This window comes from Myxocyprinus asiaticus, chromosome 5, assembly GCF_019703515.2.
Source record: "Myxocyprinus asiaticus isolate MX2 ecotype Aquarium Trade chromosome 5, UBuf_Myxa_2, whole genome shotgun sequence".
Taxonomy (NCBI): Eukaryota; Metazoa; Chordata; class Actinopteri; order Cypriniformes; family Catostomidae; genus Myxocyprinus; species Myxocyprinus asiaticus.
This window is the reverse complement of record NC_059348.1, coordinates 35,999,443-36,024,064: the sequence shown is the minus strand read 5'-3', so window position 1 is coordinate 36,024,064 and position 24,622 is coordinate 35,999,443. Positions and strand designations below refer to the sequence as shown.

At 40.0% G+C, this 24,622-nt stretch overlaps 1 protein-coding gene across 1 annotated transcript in view; it reads left to right on the top strand.

The window, feature by feature from the left end:
* Nucleotides 1-24,622, top strand: part of b4galt2 (UDP-Gal:betaGlcNAc beta 1,4- galactosyltransferase, polypeptide 2) — a 207,831-nt gene that overhangs the window by 166,056 nt on the left and 17,153 nt on the right. The window contains exons 4-5 of the mRNA XM_051699194.1: nt 4,682-4,869; nt 12,481-12,603. Coding sequence (XP_051555154.1) covers nt 4,682-4,869; nt 12,481-12,603 — 311 coding nt within the window. The remainder of the gene's footprint in view (nt 1-4,681; nt 4,870-12,480; nt 12,604-24,622) is intronic.

The window sequence follows — 24,622 nt, the reverse complement described above, 5'->3', positions numbered from 1 at the left end:
TACTTTGAATTGTTATGGCAGCCAATAATAGCACAAGTTGAGCCTGAAATAAATTTTACTTAAAATAATACTTAAATGGTTGTTGTTCTCTGTCTGGATCGCTCGTTTCGGTAGTTTTTACATTGCGTCTCGAGACCAGAAACAGAAAACAGGCAATTAGAATCATCATGGCGCCACCAAGTGGTTGCTCAGGAAAACTGTGGAAAGAGCTGTTATGTCCTCAGAGTACTGTAGAAATTGTACTGATAATCAGAACATTGTAAGCAGCAGAAAAATATGTCACAACATTGACTTGCATTAATTTCCAAGCTGGTTATCCATTCTAGAGACAAGCGTCCAAAATACAACAAATGCTGGTGACCACCCATTCTAGTCATTTCAGCAGGGAAGAGAACCTGTCAAAAAATCTCAGTGAATATGAAAGACTGTAAGTGGTTTGTTTACTTCAGCATGGGTGTACTACATATGGTGTCCTAATTTAGAAGGTGTACAGTTTATCTATAACATGATAACAGTTTCTGAGAGTGATGTGGCACAGTAGATCAACATATGGCCTGGTAACAACACCATTGTGCCTTTGGGCAATGTACTTAATGCCAGGTTGCTCCAGGGATAAATAAGAATAGCTTTGGATTAAAATGTCTGCTAAATCAGTGATTCTCAACTAGTTTTACTGCAGGACCCAGATTTTTCATTGGACATCAAGTGGTGACCCAACACAATACAAAATTGAATTTAGATGGTTTCATGCTCTTGGCAGCCAAAATTTCACTTGTGCAAACAAGCCATGTTTGTCATTGTTGAAAGTAAAATCTTATTTAATGTATTTTTGTCATATAGTATATACTGCAGATATATAAATATAATGTAATATAATATATTATTTTAATACTGTATATATACTGTATATAGACAGCCTCGATGACGTATGCGGCCGACAAATGCGACCTTCGGAGGACGCAGCCTTCCAAACGAGACACAGCCCATGTTGGCATCTGCCTAAGTTGACTGGCTTCTACCAATTAACAGATTAATTTCAAGTGATGGAAAGCATTTTATCCTCCTCTTGAAAAGTTGATATGAACTAAGTATGCATGATTATATAGTTAATTGCATTTTGTTATTTACATTTAGCATTGTTTTTTTCCCACTGTTTGTGGTGCCATCAGAAGAGACCTGCAACCCATTTTTGGGTCGCTACCCACCAATTGAGACTTTTAGTACATCTGTTTCAGTTATACAGGATTTTTTTTTTTTATTATTCACTTAATTCACATTCAGGAAAATGAAGCTTCCTCTTCTTTTTCCTCGTCTATATTCTATCACTATCACTTTCTATCTCTCTTATGTACACACTCCCTATGACTCAGTCACTTCATCTCCTTCCTGATGTTTTTTGTCCTCTCCCCTCCTCTAGCCTTCAGGTCTGGCATCGGTAGCATACTGGATGATATGGCCAGCCTGCTGGTGACTGATAATGCAAGCTTACACACACTCGTACACCTGCTCAAGAAAATGCACAATACAATCCCTCAGAATGAACCCTGGTCCTAATCTGTTTCCATAGCAACAAGGTTGGCCTTGAGAGTGCCGCTATAGGGATCATGCCTCATGACCTAGAGCGAGCAAGGGATTATTATTATATCATTTTGATCATCAGATAAAAAATAGGGCTAATTGCCTCTCGGAGGGCAAGTACTGAGCAACTGATATTGCTGCGGTAAGAGACTCTAGCCAGGGACCATTGTGACTCTTAGACCTCAGTTGTTTGGTTTAAGTCTGGGTTAAGAAACAGAGCCGTCGTAGTTCTTACTGTGGACGTGATGGATAGATGGAGGCTGTTTTATTTACTGTGCATGAGCTGAAAATTATTTCTCTCTGCCTCATTGACTACGAGTACAATGTGAAACAAACTTCAGAGGAGGTAAATTTCAATTTTGGGCTATGTTTGTTATGGTTTATTTTCCCATTTAACTCCAAAATCCAGCCACTCTTTAATTAATTAATTAATTAATAGGTTTTTAATTCAAATAGTTCTGTCTCTAAAATCTGATGATACACATTCAAATCCTTTATACAGCCTTAATTATATTTATAAAATAGCCAAAATACGCTGACCTGTGCACATCTATTAAAGACTATTTTAACTATTTAAAGGTGCACTCTGTAATTTTTCCTCAACAAAAAAAGTGTACTCCTAAAGAATTATAAACATTTATAAAAATTGTAATTTTGAAACATATATAAAAAATTATGAACACATAAGTAAAAAGAAGACTCCAGTGACATCAGTAACCTAAAAGCTGTTATATTCTACATGGAGAGGGTCCCCTCATGGGGGCTGCCTTGTAAGAATCACCTGACCAGCCGAACACTACTCACTTTTCTCAATAACCTCACTAGGGCTGTTATTGGACACTTTCACTCGTGTATTAAAGTAATCATGGCTGACTGTCAATAGTTAATTTCTACAATGGCATCTGTAACTGAAAACTATTGATTTTGAATGATGCTGCATCCACACCCCTAGGGTTCACTGTAAGTCCTAGATGACATAGACACAAAAATTACTGAGTACACCTTTAAAAACCCCCAGTTTAAATGCAGTTTGTTCCTGGGAGGCATCAGATATCCTAATCCCGCAGTGCCCCGCACTAATCCTAACCATGTAAGGCTGAGTAGCCTGCCAGGAACAACGCATGGCACCTTTCACCCATCACGATCTTAAACCAGCCTAAAGGTGTGGTCACATTTACCTTTGAGTGGCAAAATCAATGCAAACAGGAATTTCGGCTAATGGACTTTCGGTGGTGAAGAATTCCTCTATGCAAATTTTGCTTGGGGATCAAGTTTAGTGAGCTTTGACATGCAAATTTGAGGCATTGACCAATAGGAAGTTGCTTGGTTTGGCAGTAAACTCTTTTTAACTTGTGTCTCGATTTATTTTTAAAATGTACAGCACAAAAAATAGGTTGATATACTGTAACGCTCCCTAAATTAGCCATTGTTCCTGTTGAATTTAACAACTTCTAATAAAGGAAAGGGTACTACACCTGTGTCATCAACCCCACTTCGTGGTGCTTTGAAACCATGCAAAACAAGACAAACACCTCAAACAAGACAAACACCTCACACCTGAAACTTTCGGATGATTGCTTAGATCTGGTGATTCTTTTTTAGAAAAATAGTTACACATTTTTTGTTCCCAAACCATCTGTTCCTGATGTCCACATATGTCCTCTTTTGGGGGCTGGTTTCTTGGATGAGAGATGCTAAATCGTGAGCATGTCCCTGCTTTAATTCTCCAAGTTGTGTGGTTTACTCATGTCTTTGGCAGCATTTGCATGAGCTGCCTGCAATGCATTTTATAAAACCAGTAAAAATTTGTCCAATAATGTTTAATAAGCACACTGCTGAACAATAAAAGCAATTTTACTCCTTTGTCTCCCTTATATTGAAGTGTTTTTTTCTCCTAAGGGCATCTGAGCGAATTAAAGTTAGGATTGATTAAAACTAGTAGTCAGTATTTATTTTGTTTTGCAACTCAAATGGTAGAGCGTGGTGTTAGCAACGCTAAGATCATGGGTTAAATTCCCAGGGAACGCATGGAATTATTTAAAAAAAATGTTTTATCCCCAGTGCACTTTAAGTTGCTTTGGATAAAAGCATCTGCCAAATGCATAAATGTAATGTTTGGCGTCCCTTTTTAGTGTCAATGGTCTAACATAAGATTAAAGACTTCACTCCTTGTTAAATCTAAAGCTTTGCTTGAGAGGTGCTTGTGTTTGAATTCAATGCAGTTCATCTGTGTTTACTGCTGCAGTTGTGCAGTGAATGCAAGACTTCAAAGCCTTAAAATGTGCATCCATTAATCATTTTCTTAATGCTTTTGTCGTGTACATCCACAGCCATTGTGCTGAAAAGGCAGTGGATTTGTGACAGTAGTTCAAACCTTTGGGTTATTGGGCCAAATCTCGTAATACAGGATTACATGGGATTATTGTCACACTGGATTATTAGTTTAGACACCACATAGTGTTGTGGTGTTACCTGACATCCCCTGTTGTGTGTAATTATAGGCTTTTAACACACCAAATTAGGCATATTGTGTGGTTGAATTTTCCAAAACATGTCACATCTGAGTATCATTACTTGTTTTTAAGTATTGTAGTGTTGACTGTATTCGTCAAGCAATTCAACGCTGTTACCCAAGTTATTATAAGAGAAAATGATCAAAAAAATTTTTTTAGGCCTAATTTATGGGACAATTTGGTCCAATATTTGGTCCCAAAACTGCTAGGCCCTACTGAGTGATTAATTTAGGCTAATTGTGTAAACTTATTTCTTGCAACCCAGTTATCCATCTATCCATTTTTTAATTTTTGTATTTTTTTTATTTATTTATTTTTATAAGTTTTTGATATTTAAATTGAAAGTTTATAAAATTTGTATTGGTAGAAAATATGCACCTCCTTTCACTGATCAGTTGTTGATAAGGGGAAAAAAATTTCAGGCCCTATTTGTTACCTTGTTCATGGAAAGAGCCTTTTACTTCTATTAAACTTTTATTTGTTTTTGTTTTAAATGGTTATAGCTTCAGCATTAACGCAGTTTTCCTATTGTCTTTTCAGAAATTGATCTGTTGATTTATTTTATTCATTTATTTATTTTTGTCTTTCAGCTTGGGGAGGAAACCTTCAATCGGGCCAAGCTTCTTAATGTTGGATACACAGAAGCTCTAAAAGATGCAGAATATGACTGCTTCATTTTCAGTGATGTGGACCTGATCCCTATGGATGACCGGAACCTCTACCACTGTTATGACCAGCCACGCCATTTCGCAATTGCCATGGACAAATTCGGTTTCAGGTAACACATTTAATATTGAGGGAATCATAACCTGCAGGATTCTGTTGACAGATCATATTTGATGTATTATGTTATCTCACTTTCATAATCCTGGTCTCTTATGATACATATATACGGTAATCAACCCCCCCCCCCATTTGAAGTCAAGGCTCCAAATGCAAAATAACAAAATCAAGGCAATTTCTATGAATTTCATATCCATTTGGAATTGTGCCTTTGCACAATTATTACAAATATGTGAGGCTGGATTTGTTGGTATTTACATAGATGCCATATCTGTCTTTGTGTTTGTTTTTTTCCCTTGTGGAATACGACTCAGTTAATCAAACAGCAGAAGCTTGAGGGCTGTCTGTCAAAGCCTATGTTTTGGATGATTAATTGCTTTTTTCCACTATTGGAGATATATATATATATAATTCTTTGCTGTGTCATCTGGAGTCCCAGAATACAGCTGAATAATAATGAATCAAAAGTTCATTTGTTAGGTGCCGTACCTGTCTAGACAGACCTGAAGCCTTGACAATTATATGTATTCATTTTTTCAAGCGGAAAGTTATTTCGCTCAGATGGACTTGTTCTCTTCAAGTGTAATAGCTGGGAAAGTTTAAACACTGGAGAAGGGTTTCTAATATGTTTTTTGTTAAACTCGAAATGAATATTGTCTGTCTTCTGTTGGCAAGCAGACAAGTTGCCCTTTGCTCTGTGATGTTTAATTTCCTGTCTTTGTGTTAGGGGTGAAAAGGGCCTAGACAATCTTAATGCTGTGCCTATCTCTGTCACCCTCAGAGGAGAGAGTTTTCCTTTGTTAAAGCCTGTATCTTATGATGTGAGCAGTGTTGGGGAAGTTATTCCAAAAATGTAATAAATTATTAATAATTATTTTCTAGATTTGGGATGTGATTGCTTTACTTCTTACTCAGTTACCAGTAATCATGTTACTCATTCTATTACTTGTGAATTATTTTCTAAAATCCACATCAGCCTTTTACCAGATGGACATTACAAGGATAGACTCTGATTAATTTTTTCAGGTCTTTATTTAAAATGAAATAAATTGTGACAGTTTATAACATACCTTAATTGCATCTTAAACAATTGACATCTGCAAGTATATATATATATATATATATATACATACACTGGTGGCTAAAAGTTTGGAATAATGTACAGATTTTGCTGTTTTGGAAGGAAATTGGTACTTTAATTCACCAACGTGGCGTCATTAGTGATGTAAAAACAGCACCATCACTGTTTGAAAAAAGACATTTTTGATCAAATCTAGATAGGCCCATTTCCAGCAGCCATCACTCCAACACCTTATCCTTGAGTGATCATGCTAAATTGATAATTTGGTACTAGAAAATCACTTGCCATTATATCAAACACTGTTGAAAGCTATTTGGTTTGTTAAATTAAGCTTAATATTGTCTTTGTGTTTGTTTTTGAGTTGCCACAGTATGCAATAGACTGGCATGTCTTAAGGTCGATATTAGGTCAAAAATGGCAAAAAAGAAACAGCTTTCTCTAGAAACTCATCAGTCAATCATTGTTTTGAGAAATGACGGCTATACAATGCTTGAAATTGCCGAAAAACTGAAGATTTTTATACAAAGGTGTACACTACAGTCTTCAAAGACAAAGGACAACTGGCTCTAACAAGGACAGAAAGAGATGTGGAAGACCCAGATGTTCAACTAAACAAGAGGATAAATACATCAGAGTCTCTAGTTTGAGAAATAGATGCCTCACATGTCCTCAGCTGACAGCTTCATTGAATTCTACCCGCTCAACACCAGTTTCATGTACAACAGTAAAGAGAAGACTCAGGGGTGCAGGCCTTATGGGAAGAATTGCAAAGAAAAAGCCACTTTTGAAACAGAAAAATATTAGAAGGGTTAGAGTGGGCAAAGAAAGACAGACATTGGACAACAGATAATTGGAAAAGAGTGTTATGGATCTTAACCCCATTGAGCTTTTGTGGGATCAGCTAGACTGTAAGGTGCATGAGAAGTGCCCAACAAGACATCTATGGCAAGTGCTACAGGAAGCGTGGGGTGAAATGTCACCTGAGTATCTGGACAAACTGACAGCTAGAATGCCAAGGATCTGCAAAGCTGTCATTGCTGCACGTGGAGGATTTTTTGATGAGAACTCTTAAAAAAAAAAATCTAATTGTAATAGTAATTTTTCACGTTATTAATGGCCTGACTATACATTGTGATCATTTGAATGCCACCAATTTCTTTCCATAAGAGCAAAATCTGTACATTACTCCAAACTTTTGGCTGCCAGTGTGTGTATATATATATATATTTATAAATCAAAAGTATTTTAAGTTTTGCAAAACAGCCTGTCCTGGAACAGAAAGGGAGCACAATCTGTTTTATAAATATTAATTACAACCTGACTACTCATAATCGTTATTGTATATTTAAACGGTTCCTTACCAAGTACATTGAGTTCAGCAGCGATACCTGACTACTTCTTTTAATGGTCTGTCATGACATGTGAGATATGTCATACAAACATATGTGCTGAAAAAAACTTCTACAAATGCACCGTCCACAAGCGCTTTCCAGACGCCATGCTTTTTCTGCAGAAAAAAATCGCTTTGGTCCTCCAGCAAAAAAACACTGCACTCATTGGTCACTGCCTTGGTGGCATGTTCCCGCCCCACCCACAGCCAGTGATAATTTCAAGCAAGCTGGATGTGTATTTTCAGTGTTTCAAGGCATTAACTCGGCTGGGAGTCCAGACAGTGAAATGAGTAACACCTCCCGCTGAAAGGTGCTAATGGGCACTCTGTCTCCCTCTGCCTGGCCAGTGATTATATTAATGAAGCTAACGCCTGAAAATCACTGGAAAAATCAGCTAGTGTAGGGCCAACTTTTCACAATTATTAATTAATGATAATAAATGTAATAGGATTACAGAAAGAAAGAATAGTTCCCTTTATTTTCACATTATCACATAACAGGAAACAGTAATCTTGTAACAATAGGGGGCATTTTTGTGTAAACATGCACTAAACGAACAGCTTTGACCATTGCAAAGATCTTGCTAAGTTTTCAGCATCTCGTGTCTTGATTGCAGTGATTTTATGATGTTGTGTCAACATTAAAGAACTTTATTATTTTAAATACGTCTAGCTTTTTTTTAATGCAAGAATGTATTCCATGTCTCTAATCTAATCTAATCTCTAATCTCTAATGCTTCACACCCATCGCTACACGTAAGGCATCTTTTCCCCACCAAACATTATTTATAATAGTAACAGAGCAGTCTCAGTAATGTACCTCATTGCATTCCTCTATAATCAACCATTTTATTGACTGCCTCAAAAACATCAGTGCCTGTTGATGTGAAAATATAATGTTTTTATTTATGTATTTTCATTCAGCGCCATGCACGTCTCACCAAAGTTCTATCTGTCATTGTGACACTAAAAACAGGAGCAGTGCCTACCAGAATAACAGTACCTGCTTAGTACAGTAGCTAAATTTGAGCTGTTATTGAATTTGATTTGTATTTCACTGTAGACGGCCAGACAGTGTATTGCTTAAGCTAAACAAATGCTACTGACCTTCTCTGGAGAGTAGACTGCCTTTTACTGTCAGTGGGACAATAATTCAATTTTCCTCTATGAGTGAGTTACACTATTGGCTTGTCTCACCAGTCTGAGGAAGCCTTAAAGGGACAGTTGTTCCAGACTCATATGACTTTCCTTCCTTTGTGGAACACAAAATGAAATCGTAGGTAGAATGACAGCCTCAGTCAGCATTCACTTTCATTGTAATGAAAAAAGGTGCAATAAGTGAACAGTCACTGAGACTAATGTTCTGCCTAACATATCCTTTTGTGTTCCACAGAAGATAGAAAATTGTTATGGTCTGGAACAGCATGAGGGTGAGGAAATAATGACAGATTTTGTCTTTATTTTTGGCTGAGCTATCTCTTTAACATTACAGTATTTATTAAGTGGAGCACCTTTTGAGACTTACATGCTCTAAGACAGCGAGTGTGTGAAGAATCTTCAGCCATACTGTTTTTGTGAAGACTGCTGCCGTAACAGATGGCCTCATTAATTTTAGCTTGTTGTCTTTTAACATGAGGTTGTGGTGTGCACGAGCGCATGTTTGTGGATGCATAGTTGCATGTGGGTGTCTGTATCCATGCATGCAGGTTTTTGCTTCTCTGTCTCCCTTATGTCACAAATACAGTATGTTGGCATAGGCGAATGTGGTTGCTGTCATTGGAAACACACACTTCAGTTGCCCAAGGCGAACCCCAGGCATCCCATAATGCACATGCCAGCCCACAGCCCAGTGGGCCTCTTGAATAACGAGACAGAGATACCATGGTGGCATCCGAATTCCCATGCTTTTTTTGCATGTACTGAATTTGATGAAGAACTTTGTTCCTGATTGTTACAAAAGTATGTTCTTTAGGTATGCAGGTGTGTAGTCAGCCTGATCTCATGAAAATTACATGACTGTGGCAACATTTTTGCAAAATGTTATTACGTGGTTCCTTGTATCGGTGCAGTTCTGAGGTGAAATGTCCACTGAGCGGCGCTAAAAGCAAGTTCAAACACAAAAACTATTTGCTCTAGTGTAAGTGTAAACAAGTACAATTTGACCACGAGGAACACATTTCTTGGTACCTATAGCACTTTCACTTAAAAAGAGCCACTCAATTTGTTTCTCCGCCATTTTCAACCTATTAAATCTGCTGGATCCTCAGTTCCCATGGCCTTATTGAATATTGCAGCCAAGTGTCCACTGTTTAAAAACTTCAGAATCTCACTGCATGCTGTAGGTCATCCGGGTTTTGTTTACCTGTTGTAACATGAACACTGAGTTTTCAGACATACTGCATAGCAAGGAAACATGCATATTTGGATGCGGGGAGAGACAACGTTTTCAACCAGTATAAATGAACCCATTGCAGACAGTCTTAGACTGTATTCACGCTGTAGAGCTTTTCTTTGAATGTTTTGAATGCTTTCTTGAAGTTTAATCACTCCGTGGTTAATTGGTCAAATGTACAGTATGACTTAGTTCAGAGAACTATCAAGGCCTTTTAATTTCTCCTTTGGCTTAGGATCGAGTATGTATAAAGGCTTTAATTCTTTAGAATATGATTCCTCAGATCATTCAGATCTGACAGTGCCCTCCTGCACCATTAGTTCCCTAGCCCTTTGAATCAAAGATGGCTTCTATGGCTTATGGCTAGGGTGACCAGATTCCTGCTTGTGGAAAACGGGACAGCCCCTTCCCAGCAAAAATGAAATTGACGTATCCTTAACTAGGAAAGATCAATGCGAAGTAGAGGGTGCATCTGCATCTGTAACTGTTGTCACCTTGTACTTTTCGCTGGCAGCAATTTTTCTCAGTGTGCGTTGTCTTTCAAGAGTTTATCGTAAAATGCAGAGCAGTCCAGTCCAAAAGTAAGATGTACGAAAAGCATTGCCTTCATGACTGTTACACTGAGTCAAGATTTATCTGGTGTCCATGCTGTCCATGTTCATTAATGAGAACACACACTCTACAGATGCAGATGTCCCAAGCAGGCATAAAACAAACTCCACGACCTTGGCTAAGACTCTGAAGTTGATTCTGTCCATCTCTCAGACACGGCCGTCTGTGATGCGACGAGTGACAATGTTTTCCGCACAAGCCCATTCATCAAAGAGTGTGGTTTCGTCAATCAAACTGAGAGCGGGGATTCTGAAGTAGAAGTGTTCGAGGTTTCTCTGAATGTCTTTCCACTCTGGGATGTCTCTCAGTTGGGCCCACGTAAGTTTTTCTGTGTTCTCCAATGAGCGGCTCCAATTTTGGAGGTAATCACCGACGCTGAATAAAAGTTTCTCACTGCACAAAAGAAATCTTCCACTTGCATGTCACCAGCTTCAATCAGGGCATCCAACTGCTTTTTAATGTCAGAGGGTATGAATGATTCCTCCAGCCTGGCCTGCAAGACTTTTCTTAGGTCAAGAATGTGCAAAGCTAGGGCCATGCATAACAGAATGATAAGCAAAAAGTCCTTCACTTGTGTGCACCTTGTCATGATTCTGAACTTTGTTTCACAAAAAAATCGCTAACACTTGGTGTGGCACACTTACCTTTAGCAGCATCCACATGCTTTTTTTTATGAACATGTCGGTGCGGCCTCCATGGGCGATGGAAAAGTAAGCTCCATAAATCTCACACCTCACTTTACTAGTCTCTGTCTGTGACTCCTTTTTTAGAAATGTAAACTCGATCTTCATTAAATGTACTTGCATGCTTCCTTGACATTTTTCCAGCTGCAATTTCATCTGTGTGCTCTTTCAAATTGACTCTTCAGTCAGTTCACTAACTGGACGTCTATTGATAGGGGATTGTGATTGGATAGTTTAATCCAATCATGTACGTCAAATAACTCAGTGTGATTTTATTGGTTTTACAAGCCGTACCCTTTGATTAGAATACTCACGTGACTGAGAGAGCCGCATAGGCGATAGAGAAATTTTAGGAGAGGGGAAATACGGGACAAAACATGATTTTTTCAGAATAAGTCGGGACACTAGAAAAAGTACTTAAATACGGGACTGTCTCGGGAAAAATGAGACATCTGGCCACCCTATTTATGGCACACTTAAGCATTTACCGGGCATCCTCAGAGTTGTGTTGCTCAACAGAGGGACCTGAGGGGTGACGGTGTGGAGAGATGGGATGAAAGAGAGTTGGTAGAAGGATCAGATGTAATTTCAAACCATAGGATGCCCCGTGGGATGATTCTATTAGAATCACTCATACAAGATGCAGTTTTGTCCAGTTCAAATACTTCAGTTGGCTGACTTATCCCAATAAAAAACGTAATCGAAGAGGGTCTGCAGAAAGGTTCCTTCACGCTACGCTTTTGAAATCTAATGTAATCTAATGGGAATTAAAAGCTTTTAGCCTGATATTCAAAATGGACCGTTTCAAGGCATTTTAGGAAATAATTTGGGGGTAATAGTGAAAATATCGACAATAATAATGACACCCTCTCAGATTTGAGATTTGATGGTGGAATACAGTGGCCTCCAAATGAATTAGGACACTTTAACCACTCTTAAAAAATTTAAGAATGTTGTTGGATTCTTTAACAAAATATCAAACAAAGAGCTATTTATTTTAAAGAAAGCACACTTTCCTTGAAGAGACATGCACCATTTTCATGCAGAACAAAAGAGGTTGTTAGGGAAGGTTTTACATGATAAAGCAATAGATATGTTGTTGAAATGAAGACAAAAAGTATTTGGACAATTTCTTGTTGTCAGACATTAGTGGAACCTGCTCATTGTTAATGTGATGAACTATACCTACAGTATGTGAACTTGAACATTCATTTACTGACTTTATGCATGGGGGAAAAAAATGACCTTGGCACCAGTTGATTAAAAGTAATTGCAAAATGGCAAAAAAAAAAAAAATGAATAGCATAATTTAGAAAGCATAACTGAGAAAATGTCTAGCATAATTTGTTTTCAGATGCCACTTGCTTCAATATTTTGATATCTATTGCAATGACATTTACATGTACTCATTTAATGAGAATGACTAATCTTGTCTATTCTTGTTGCAGACTACCCTACGCAGGGTACTTTGGAGGGGTTTCTGGCCTTAGCAAAAAACAGTTCCTCAAAATCAACGGCTTCCCAAACGAGTACTGGGGCTGGGGAGGAGAAGATGACGATATTTACAACAGGTACATATTAACATAGCTACTGTCTTTGCATCTTGTGATGTAGATCTGACCTAGAAGTGACTCATGGGACGGATGAATTTTCCTTGATCTTGTGAGATCACTTTTGAGAGACTTAAGTTATTGTTAAAAACTATATTGTACCTGACAGCAAACCACAAAAAGCGTCTGTGCGTGAGAGCACAGCAAAGCACTGTTTCTCTTTTTTCGTATGCAAAGAGGGCATTTATGTAAAAAAAAAAAAAAAAAAAAAGGTTTATTTTAAGCATCAGAGAAAGGGTGGAAAGTAGTGGTGCACGATCAGGAAATCTGAGACCGATACCGATCTCCGATATTTTAACACTAAGATCGGCCGATACTGATACAGATTTTTTCTTAAAGTGCCCTTTGCCACACTTTTGCAAGTTATATGCTGCAATTATATTTTTATGCCCCACACAGTAAAATTATGGTAACACTTTACAAAAAGGTTCAATTTGTTAACATTATTTAACAACATTACTGTAGTTAACATGAATTAATGAACGTAATGTTAGTTACAACATATGCTAATACATTTTTAAAATCAAAAGTTATAGTAGTTAACAATAATGCACTATGAACTAACATGAACTAACAATGAACAATTGTATTTTTATTAACTAACATTATGATTAATAAATGCTGTAAAAATATATTGTTCATTGTTTGTTCATGATATCTAATGCATTAACTAATGTTAAGTGTTAACAAAAATTACAGTAAAATTACATTAATTGTGAATTGCTAACGTGTATTTGTATTGAAAACAGTTCCCTATCTGTCACTCACTCGACGTTGTGTCGATGTAGTGACACTAGGGGTCACTCTTGGGAGCCCGAGACACCTCTGGTCTTTGATAAAAGGCCAATGAAAATTGGCAAGTGGTATTTGCATGCCACTCCCCCGGACATACGGGTATAAAAGGAGCTGATATGCAACCAATCATTCAGATTTTTTCTTTGGAGCCGAACGGTCATGCTCACTGAGCTGAATTCCCACGACTTTTCATTCACCTCTGCTGGATCTGACGGCGCATTTCAGCAGCTTCTCCCACCTCTGCACTGGTGCACTGCAGAGAATGCCCCTGGGCGCTTCGGCAGAAATATGAGTATATTTCTCTAAAAAGAGTATATTTCTCTAAAAGAGTATATTTCTCTAAAAGAGTGGCACACACGGAACGTCTTTTTAAAGACGTGTCTTTTTAAAGATACCTTTCCTTTGTGTGTTATTCCTGGTTGCACTCGTTATCTCTCGCCTTCTGACAGTCACAATCACTGTCTTTCATGTCTGGGCACTGCTCACACGGAGACAGCGTTCGTGGATGGGTCATGTACTCATTGCGAGAACATGTCCATGGCAACGATGTGGTCGCGGCTTACCTTCGTAAGAAAGCAAGCCACCCCAGCGGTTCCCCGCCTCGGTCCTTCTACCCACGGGTATGAGGCCAGCGTGGCTAGCATTAGGGGCGATTTTGGGACCCCAATGGGACCACCTCTGCCGGGTATCCCCCAGCGGACCTCCCATTCCCCAGCACGCTCGTCTGCCCCGATCGGGCTTCCGGATGAGTCCGCCGGCTCGTCACACGGCGAGTTCGACCTCTTTCGGAGCCCTCGAAAGTCGGAGAGCGGGCTCATCCAGTCAGACGCAGAAGCCTCAGCTGGGCTCCTCCCTTCGGGTGCAGTTGCCCGGCCACAGGCTGACGCGGCAGATGACGACATGAAGAGCTGATAAGGTTCTGGGAGGCACTTTTTACTGCCCGGTCCCGGTCTTTTAGCTTACCCACCCTCACTACCCTCGATGGTGGGGCGGCCAAGGGCTATTCGGCAATCCCCCCAGTGGATAAAGGCGCTCGCTCCTATGCCCGCAGAGCGCCGCCACCTGGCGTGGGTGCCCAAAGCTCCTGTCCAAGGCCTGTAGGTTTCCGTCATCTCTGATGGCCAAGGCCTACAGTGCCGCTGGACAAGCCACCTCCACCCTGCACGCCATGGCTCTCCTGCAAGTCCGCCAAGGCACTAAAGGAACTGCACGAGAGTAGTTCCGCCCCGGGATTGATGCAGGAACTGCTCTCGGCGACCAACCTCACTCTCCGAGAGACGAAGGTCACGGCACGGTCTCTCAGGTGGACGATGTCCACATTAGTGGTCCAGGAGCGCCAACTTTGGCTCAACCTGGTTGAGATGGGTGAGGCTGACAAGACACGGTTCCTTGCTGCCCCCATCTCCCAGGCTGGCCTATTCGGCAACACCGTTGAGGACTTTTCCCCAGCAGTTCTCGACGGTGAAGCAGCAGACGGAGGCTATCTGGCATATCCTGACCCGGCGCGGCTCAAGATCCCGCACCCCATCTGCTCGTCGCCAAGGGCGTCCCCCTGCGGTGACTGCACCGGCTCCACCGCAGCCCGCCCCTTTGGCCCAGCCCCGGCGTGGAGCCCACCGCAGGAAGCAGACGCCACCTGTCTCGTGGCCGCCAAGAACTCGTGAAAGGCTTCAAAGCGCCCCTGAGATGGGCGACCCAGGGACGACGAAACCCGCTGCTCTGGAGCTGGAAAGCAGACCACTCCATCCCCCGGTCGAGGGCCGGGAGGAGAATCTTTTTGTCACCTTTGCATTTAATTGCACTGCATGCCCAAGTGGCTGCAGTACCCAAGAGTTCAGCAAGAGTGGTTTCCTTGTTCCCTGGGTCACATATCCAGTGTGCACAGCCGTCATCATGACCACCGTCCACTACTCTATTTGGCAGGTTTGGCGCTCCAGCGGCGGTCTTCCCGCCCCTGAGCGCCCAGCTGTGGCACAAATCCGCACCCGATGTGACAGTCTCCACGGGTCACGAGGATAGGCCTCTTCCTCCCCCATCCCAGGCTGTTCTGGGGGTGGTCAGAAGGAGCCAGGTAAGTACTTCGATGTCCCTGAACTCAGCATGGGCACGACATGTGTGGAACCTCGAGCTCCGCCCCGCCGGAAGGCCCCACCCGCCGGTACGTCCGACGAGATTGTCCCTTTGGTCCCCCTCGCACGGAGCTTGGATGCATGGCTTGAACTTTCCAATCTGTCGCGATGGCTGGTCAGGACCGTCCGACTTGGCTATGCGATTCAGTTCACCAGGCGTCTGCCCAGGTTCAGCGGAATCCACTTCACCTTGGTGAAGGACGAATATGCTGCTACCTTGTGCGCGGAGATCGCCACCCTCCTACAGAAGGGTGCGATAGAACCTGTCCCTCCGGCCGAGATGAAGAAGGGGTTTTACAGCCCCTACTTCATTGTACCGAAAAAGGCGGTGGGTTGCGGCCAATCTTGGACCTGCAAATACTGAACCGGGTTTTACACAGACTCCTGTTCAAGATGCTGATGCAAAAACGCATTCTGGCGAGCGTCCGGCATCAAGATTGGTTCGCGGTGGTAGACCTGAAGGACACGTACTTCCACATCTCAATTCTACCTCGACACAGACCCTTCCTGCGGTTTGCATTCGAGGGTCAGGCATATCAGTACAAGGTCCTCCCTTTCGGCCTGTCCTTGTCCCCTCGTGTCTTCACGAAGCTCGCAGAGGCAGCCCTTGCCCCGTTAAGGGAAGTGGGCATTCGCATTTTCAACTATCTCGACAATTGGCTAATCCTAGCTCACTCTCGGGACATGTTGTGTGCACACAGGGACTTGGTGCTCTCACTATAAAAGGTCATTGTGACATACTGGCAACCAAAAACCATGATAGCATCACACACAGCAGAGATACTTTCAAAAATAAGAAAAATATATCCATTACAAGCTGTAAAACTGCTCCAGTGAGAAATCATTAATATCTATGATTTGCTTACTGTCTTTGGCGTCTTGTTGTAACACAAATCACTAATTATTAAGCAAATGCGTGAAGACGCGGTGCCGTTATTGAAGGTTAAACAGTACAAATTTTTTAGTAGTGGTATTGTGACCAACATTAATCTGATTTAAATTGGGATCCTCACAGAATAGCGCTGAAATGAGTGACTGATGATGAGATATTGAGAGCACCTGGAGCGCGCGCATGTTTGATTGATACCGAGAGCGCTCGTGTTAAAGGGAGTAAAGCTAACAGTGCTCATGATCGCTCAAACAGTCTCTATTGCTCCACACAACGTCTTATTGTCATGACTTGCATTACATCAAGTGTACTCAGATTTGTATTTGCTTGTTTATTTGTTGTTTAATTTGTTTTTATACCTGTTAGCAGCCTCTTTATCCTCTTCCTGCTCACTGTGCAACGAGTCAGAATAACTACTAGTGATGGGTCATTCATGAATGATTTGTTCATTTTGAACGAATCTTTTATGTGACTCAGAAGAACAAGTAGTCTCAGAGAGTGATTCGTTCATTTTGTGTTGGCCGCGCATGCGCATTGCGCAACCTCCGTTCGTTTGTTACCTGAAAACCGCATAGGCGCTGTACAGGAAACAGAAATGATTAGTTCACCTCTGTTCATTTGTTACGTGAAAACCGCATAGGCGCTGTACAGGAAACAGAAATGATTAGTTCACCTTTTAACTCTTTTGGTCCAAGTCGTTCGTACTTTTTTCATGTGACAGCTATATACGGTATGTCACATGAAAAAAGTATGAATGACTTGGACAAGAAGACTCAGGAGGTGAAATAATAATTTCTGTTTCCTGTGTGAGCAATGCATAGCGTATACGGCTGTCACGTGACAAAAGAACGAATGACTTGGATCAGATGACTCGAGAGGTGAACTAATAATTTCTGTTTCCTGTTTGTGTGCATAGCATAAATGGCTGTCACGTGACAAAAGAATGAATGACTCTGACAAGAAGATTCCAGAGGTGAACTAATCTTTCTGTTTCTCATAATTTGTCCTTGTCTGCATTCTAATTTTTTCCTTATTGGGACTATAATCAAAGTTTGCATAAGTAGACGTGTCGAGGGGATTTGACTATTGAAAATGTAACATTTTAATTTAATTCTGCTCAAATGAACGAAATGAACTAAATGACTTTAATAAAAATTCGTTCATTTTGCTGAACGAGACTCATAGATCCAAGTCAGTAAAATGATCCAATCTTCCCATTACTAATACTACCATAATGACTCTAGAAAATGGGCAACTTAATATTCATACACGTGTAATTCTTACACATTTTTAAAAACAAAATGGCATATTCATGTGAATTACATCATGTCTGAAAGTTTACATTTGTGAATGCTTAGAACTGCCAACAACTCACCCTCCAAAGGTCACTCTGTCATTCTTCAAGGGCTGAGCAAGTGCTCTATCATTAGAGGAGAAGTGTATGTATGATTCCCTGCGTGCTGCAGAAAGGATCGGCCCAAAATCTAGGTATGATCAGCCGATCAGCTATCACGGATTTAAGATGAATACCGGCCGATTTCGATCGGTGCACCCTTAGTGGAAAGTAGTCATGTTAACCTAAATTATGATTTTGTTTCTATATCATTATAAGTGGACCTCTGGGAGAAAAATTTGGGGAGAAAAGTTTATGATATGACTTCTTTAATTTTACCAACCTGTCACAACCATTTTCGGCCCAGTTTCTTTAAAGTCACATAAAAAAGTTACTGTTGTCTATTGTTTTTTAATAAGGTCTAATTTGTTTCAATGCCTGTTGGTTTGGACTAATTTAATAAGATGAGTCCAAATGTATTCAGCTGATTTCCCACCACACCAATTGACACACCAGCTGTTTCTGTTAATAAAATACAGCAGCACAACTTAAAGAAAGTGGGTGGCAAAGGGGAGGATATTAAAACGGAAAAAATAAAGACTTCAAAGGTTTTATTTAAAATATGAATTAATCTAAGCTCTTTGCTTAAATTAAAAAGAAACTTAAGAACTAAAAAGTAGGTTAGCACAGAAATATCACTTTGGCTGGTGGTTCTCACCATCCTGGTTATGCCTGTAACTAAACTTTTTACAATTTTGACCTGCGATCTTTGTTAATGGACTTCCCGTTCCTGATCCACTCTAGTTTTGATGCATTTGCAGCCTTGGTACAGAGTAACAACTAAGAGAATATATCCTTTCTTTCACTGTTTTTAATTTCAAATGACCTTTTTTATTTGAAAAGCCTTTATTTGTAGTTATATCCAGTTTTGTCATATTGATTGCAAGGCTGTAACCACCAGACAATGATTGCATTTACATGGACATCATTGTCTGATTAAGGTCCATAGTCTGGTGAAGCCTTTATATTGAAAGAGATGTTTACGTGCCCTAAAGCTATTGGAATATCCCTGTAAACATGTAATCAGCATATACTGAATAAACTAAAACCAGGTGTGGGAATCAGAATTTTGGGAACCAGAAAATTGTCTCAGAAGGAATCTGGCAATCGGTTTGAGGTATTTACATGACGCATCAGCAAACTGAATAATGCCATATTCTGATTAAAAGATGAATATCGTTGAGCATAAAAACGTAGTCCAATATTCAGAATAGTGGTTGATCAATATAGGTTTTTCAATGAGCGATTATTTTTCATTTGGCCTCCCTATCTTGAATATTTGTCTACATTCTTAAACAGTAGAATTTTTTAGATAGCCATCCAATGTACTGTTTCTAGGCACAGTTTAACTCACTTTCCAGGATAGCATTTTTTTTTAGGTCTGATAGACAGGTTTTGAGATGTGGCAGACAGGCTTTTAAATAAGCATGAGTAAGCATGCGTCATCAGAAACTGTCACTTCAGATCTGAACAGTGTCCTCCTGCTGTTTCTTAGCCTTCTTCTATCAACAAAAATGCTGGGATATGTATCTCTGTGGGGACCAGCTGTAGACACTCGCTGCTCACAAATATACACCGTGTCCAGACAGAAATGTGTGAAGAGATGAGGCCTGACTGCCTGATGCCTGTCTTGCATGATAATGAATTGCTACATTTCCACCAGCTATCATTTTTTCCCCTGCTCAGGTGATGGGAGAGCAAAGCCTGCAGTATATCAGGGCACACACGCTGTTGCAACAAATATATTGCTAGTAGAGATGTACAAATCAGCCACGGCACGTGTTCCCATGTCACTCTTTTCAGCTTTTTGGGGTTGCTTTGGCAGTAGATAGCTAAAGGTGGATGGTGTGATAAAACACACCTCTCACGTCACCTTTTTCTTCCTTCGCCCAATGCTTATTTGATGTGATTAGAGAGGTTATATAAATAAAAATAATCTTTTGAGCTTGATACCCACAAAAGCTTTGATGCTTTAAAGCAACAGCGCTTCTCCTGAGATGTCTCCCTGAACAGAGCTATTTTTATTGGGAGAATGTGAGAAGAGCTGGATGTTGTTCTGAAGGAGTTTTTATTTTTTTTATTTTTTTTTTTTTTTTGTGGCTTCTTGGATGCATTTACTGTATTTACTGTTTAGTCTGTTTTCAAGAGTTTCTATCATTTTTGCTTATGAAATGATCTTCCTGGCAAGTCTGCAATTGCTGTTAAAAAAGTTACATTGCTGTTTCTATTTGATATACAGTAAAGTGGCCATAGAAAGTGTTTCTATACTTACTAAGTTTGGTTTTATCGGTTTTAAATGATATAAAATTAGATATACTTTGGAAAATATATTGGACACTTTGGAACTTAGTGGATGTACCACTGCTAGGACCCCTGTGTGAACTTGAGGGGAACTGGTAATTTTTAACCAGTTGATATTTGACATTTATTTATAAATATTATATATATATTCATACATTAAAATTTTAAAGAGATCATTCACCCAAACATGACAATTTTGTCATCATTTACTCATCCTCATGCTGATCCAAACATGTATGACTTCTTGTTTTGTTTTTCGTAGATAATGAAAGGAAAAGTTTAACAGTGTTCTGAAGCCATATAGTAACTATGTGTGAGGAACAGACATTAGTCATTAGTTAAATTTAGTCATTATTCACTGAAAATCTTGCCTTCTTGGTACTGGTAATCAAGCCTGAAGATCAAGTGTGTGCTGTTTTCACAGACAGGGTGGCAATAGAGTTGTATAAAGTGCATCCAGCTGGGAACAGCCTTTCAGAGACAAGATGAAAGAGTGAATGGCATGTGGACACAGCTGTGTGTTCTGCTTCGAACTCCCCATCTGGCTGGTGGGAAGACACACACAGAGTCATATACAGTACTTGCCCAGTCAGTCCCTCTGAGTGGAAGTTTGCTAGAACATACTGTCACTTTTCTAGGACCAGTTTGTTTGGGCTCCAGGGAATTCCAGTCACTGTCAGCACAACTTTCTTTCTTTCTATGTCTTTGAAGGTCACTGGTCTGACAACATGGGTTCCAGTGCCAATGGACATCCCTCTCTCCAAGCTTGATGTTCTGCAGCCTGACTTAAATACAATGGGGGGGGGGGGGGGGGGAGTATTCAATAAGAATGAATTGCACCCGCTGATAGCGTGGTCAATTTGTATCAATTGTCTGCATTGTTTAGTGCCTGATTTGTTAAGGAATTATGCAAATCAGGTAATGTTGCAAACACACCCACAAAATCAGTGCTGAATGCAATTTGCACTAGAGACAATACTTATTGCACCAGAAAAATAGCGCTGAGTTTTGCGAATGTGGCACAATCTATAATATGCCCAATTTACGTGGAACAAAGGTGTGATTGAGCTGAAAATAATGACAGTCACTTAATTTAAATACTCACGGCAAAGCACAGTTTTTTGCACCGAAATGCAGCACATAAAAGCGGTGCAATTGTTTAGTGAATTTGCACTTTTGTCTGTGCGAATGTGCCTCTCCACCATTTGTGCCTTATAAGGGGAATTTTGTTTGTAGTTGGGCCTTCTCTGTGGTCTGGGTGCTGAGTTTGTATTCATGATGGCAGATGGCATCAGTGTCCAGAAACACTGTTTCGTGCTGTAATTGATCCCGCAGTAGAATAGCTGATCCTGTAGTGTTTCCTCTAGCCATAAGGAAGAGCTGGTAGCTGGCTTGTTTAAAGATGGCATGTTGATGCAGAATAGCAAAGGTCAGTCTCCACTGATGAGAAGCTCCTGCAGCCATGTTAGTCCTTAGTTTCTCCTGAAAGTCACGCTGTTCTCCATCTACACTGTACACTTGAACTGATACACAAGCCATACAATTTTAGTTTTCCCTGTTATTTTTTTTTTATTTTTTATTTATTTGTGCTTTTGTCATAATTATTTATATTCTTGCAACAGGGCTCAACAACAAGGACCAGTAGTTTAGATTTTTACTTTCCCTACAAACATTTCTACTGACCTGTGATGGAGAGCCTGCGAGAGGGTCTCCATCACAGTTTTTTAATGTGTCTAAAGGACTTGTTTCTTGTTTCACTCACCCATTTGCAATATTTATTGTGCAAATGTTTTATCCGTCCTATTTATTGGTGATTTTACCTCTCCTTTTATCTCTCATTCTTATTTATTTAAGGTGACTTTTTGTACAAGAATGGGGAGGTGAAGATACATTTTTAAATAATGGTATGTTCCAATTGGAAATGGCAGGAAAATTTTGTATTTAAGCCAGCTGCCATTAGGGGGAAAGATGGACGACGAGTATTTGAGCACATGGACAAGTTTGTACTAGCACTGCTTGAGTGCAAAGAAACTCTGGCCTCCATAGTTGAGGGAGGGGAGTTGGTACTGCTTTAGTACCTAAAACAGGTCTAGTTTTTAGACTTTTTTTTTATGTAACCTTGTTTTTATGATTGCTTTTAAACACTATTTATTTGCACATTTTGCACCTCTGATTAGAACACCATTCCTTCTCTTCAGTGTGATTCTCTTTGTGACCACTCTGGTCCCTATCACATGACCACACGGCAGCTGCGTATGGCTCTCTCTCTCTCTCGAACTGCCGCATCTCGTTGCACTTATCCCTCTCCTCAGCTGATTAGCCTGATTGGGGGACGGGCGTGCATAGTCACGGCCAAACCCCGCCCTCTTCCTTGTCACAGACAGACAGACAGACAGACAAGATAGACAGATAGATAGACAGACAAGATAGATAGAGAGAGAGAGAGAGAGAGAGAGAGAGAGAGAGAGAGAGAGAGCACAAACTGCAACTTCCCACAACCTTTTCACCTCATGCCAAGCACTGGCTGAGAAAAAAGATCTAAAAATATATGAAGCAGAGTTGGGAGTAAACTATACTTTGAAGAAATAAACACTAGATTCAAATAAGCATTTTCAATTAAAGACAGTAAATGTTTAAGAAAATAAAAAAAACAACAACTGCTTGTTTACTCATTTATGTTATGTTACTTTCACTCATTCAATAATTAGTTGAGGGAAATGAGGTTGTAATCAGATGAGGTTTTTAAGGTGAACTTTAGATGGAGGTTTTTATAAATAAAATGTACCGCGCTAACCTAAAACTGTACCCTAAACCTAACAATTCGTGTCCGAAAAGATAAATGACAGTTTAACAAAACAGACATCCTTACCCTAACCAACACCTAACCCTCACTGATAGTGTTTTAAAATGCAAATTCAAAATAAAAAAGAAAACAAATTAACTGAAGCAATCACAACATTATATGTGACTTCTATGCCACTTTCACTTTCGTATGTCTTTGGCTGGACTCGAACCACTCGAGCCTTTGAGCCCAAAATCCAATGCTCTATCAGGCGAGCTACCAAGCAAGCTGATGACATAGTAATAAGTGTGTATATGTAGGTTTTAAAATGTTTAGTTTTTCAAATCATTTTAGTTTTTTGATATCATAACATAGCGGGGGTGAGTTAAAGAGTGAAAAATAAGTTTTTATAAAATCAAAATCAGCAACTGTACTTGTGATTTTTGTCACATCTAGTGACTAGTGTCCATTTCACCAGGAAACTGCAGCGAAGGGTAGAAAGCGGCACGTACAAGTCACTTTGCAAAAATGTATAGCCTATAGAGTACCGTTCATTCTGTGAGACCATGTTGCTTACTTTATAGCTTCTGGTTTACTATATACACCATCTAAATCTACAGTACATCAAAGCCAGACTGTCCTTTGCCCAATTTCAATATCTGGACTGCTGCCATGCCATCAAACTCCAGATGTGGATATTCCCATGCATTTGTTGTCAAGCTGTAGATTTTAGTAGTGCCAAGGTAACCTCACAATAACAATGATTTTTAAAAATACTGTAATTCTTCTGTTTCAAATAAAGTACAATATCTAAGGTGTGATTTATTCCAAAAACCTGCTTAATGGAAAGAGTATCCAATATCTTGCTTTGCTTGCCTTGCTTAGACCTGCAAGCTGGACAGAAGGTCATTGCTGTCTGTATGAATTCATGCCGTGAAGTCATTGTGGATAGAAATGGGGGGGGGGGGTTTGTGTGGTTTACGAGGACATTTTTTTAGGCTACAAACTGGTAATTACAAGGGTATTATGCCATAAATGTGGTACGTTTTTTGTGAGGGTTAGGTTTAGGGGTAGGGTTAGTTGATAGAATCTATAGTTCGTACAGTATAAAAATAATTATGTCTATAGAGAGTCCTCATAAGGATAGCCGCACCAGTGTGTGTGTGTGTGTGTGTGTGTGTGTGTGTGTGTGTGTGTGTGTGTGGGTGTGTGTGTGTGTGTGCACACGTGCGTGCTTGAGGATTGTGTACTCAAATGTCCTTGCCTTATCCACAGCAAATGTTCTATCAGACTGGCTTGAAACAAAACACAAAGTTAGAGAAGCCTTTGGAGAGTTTTTCTCTCCCCTCTGGCCATGTGGACAGAGAAACAGCCTGTCGTGCTTTGATTTTAAGAATCCGTGGAGTTGGATAGGAAGAAGGCCCTGGAGGGACATTTCCTTACAATACAGAAAAAGGAGACTGTGGAAGGCAGTAAACAGGTGTTCTGCTGTGGATTTTAAGTTGAAACTGAATAGTTATGAACTGCTCTTGGGATGACTTGACTAAAAAAAGAGATGTCTGTTTTTGTCAGCGGGCACACATACATTATTTTAAATCAAAGGTTTGCAGGTTTTGGTGGTATTTTCATAGCTGATCTAATTTCCATTGCAGACAAAAATGTGTCTAAAATGCTAAACAGGTGGTGGATGT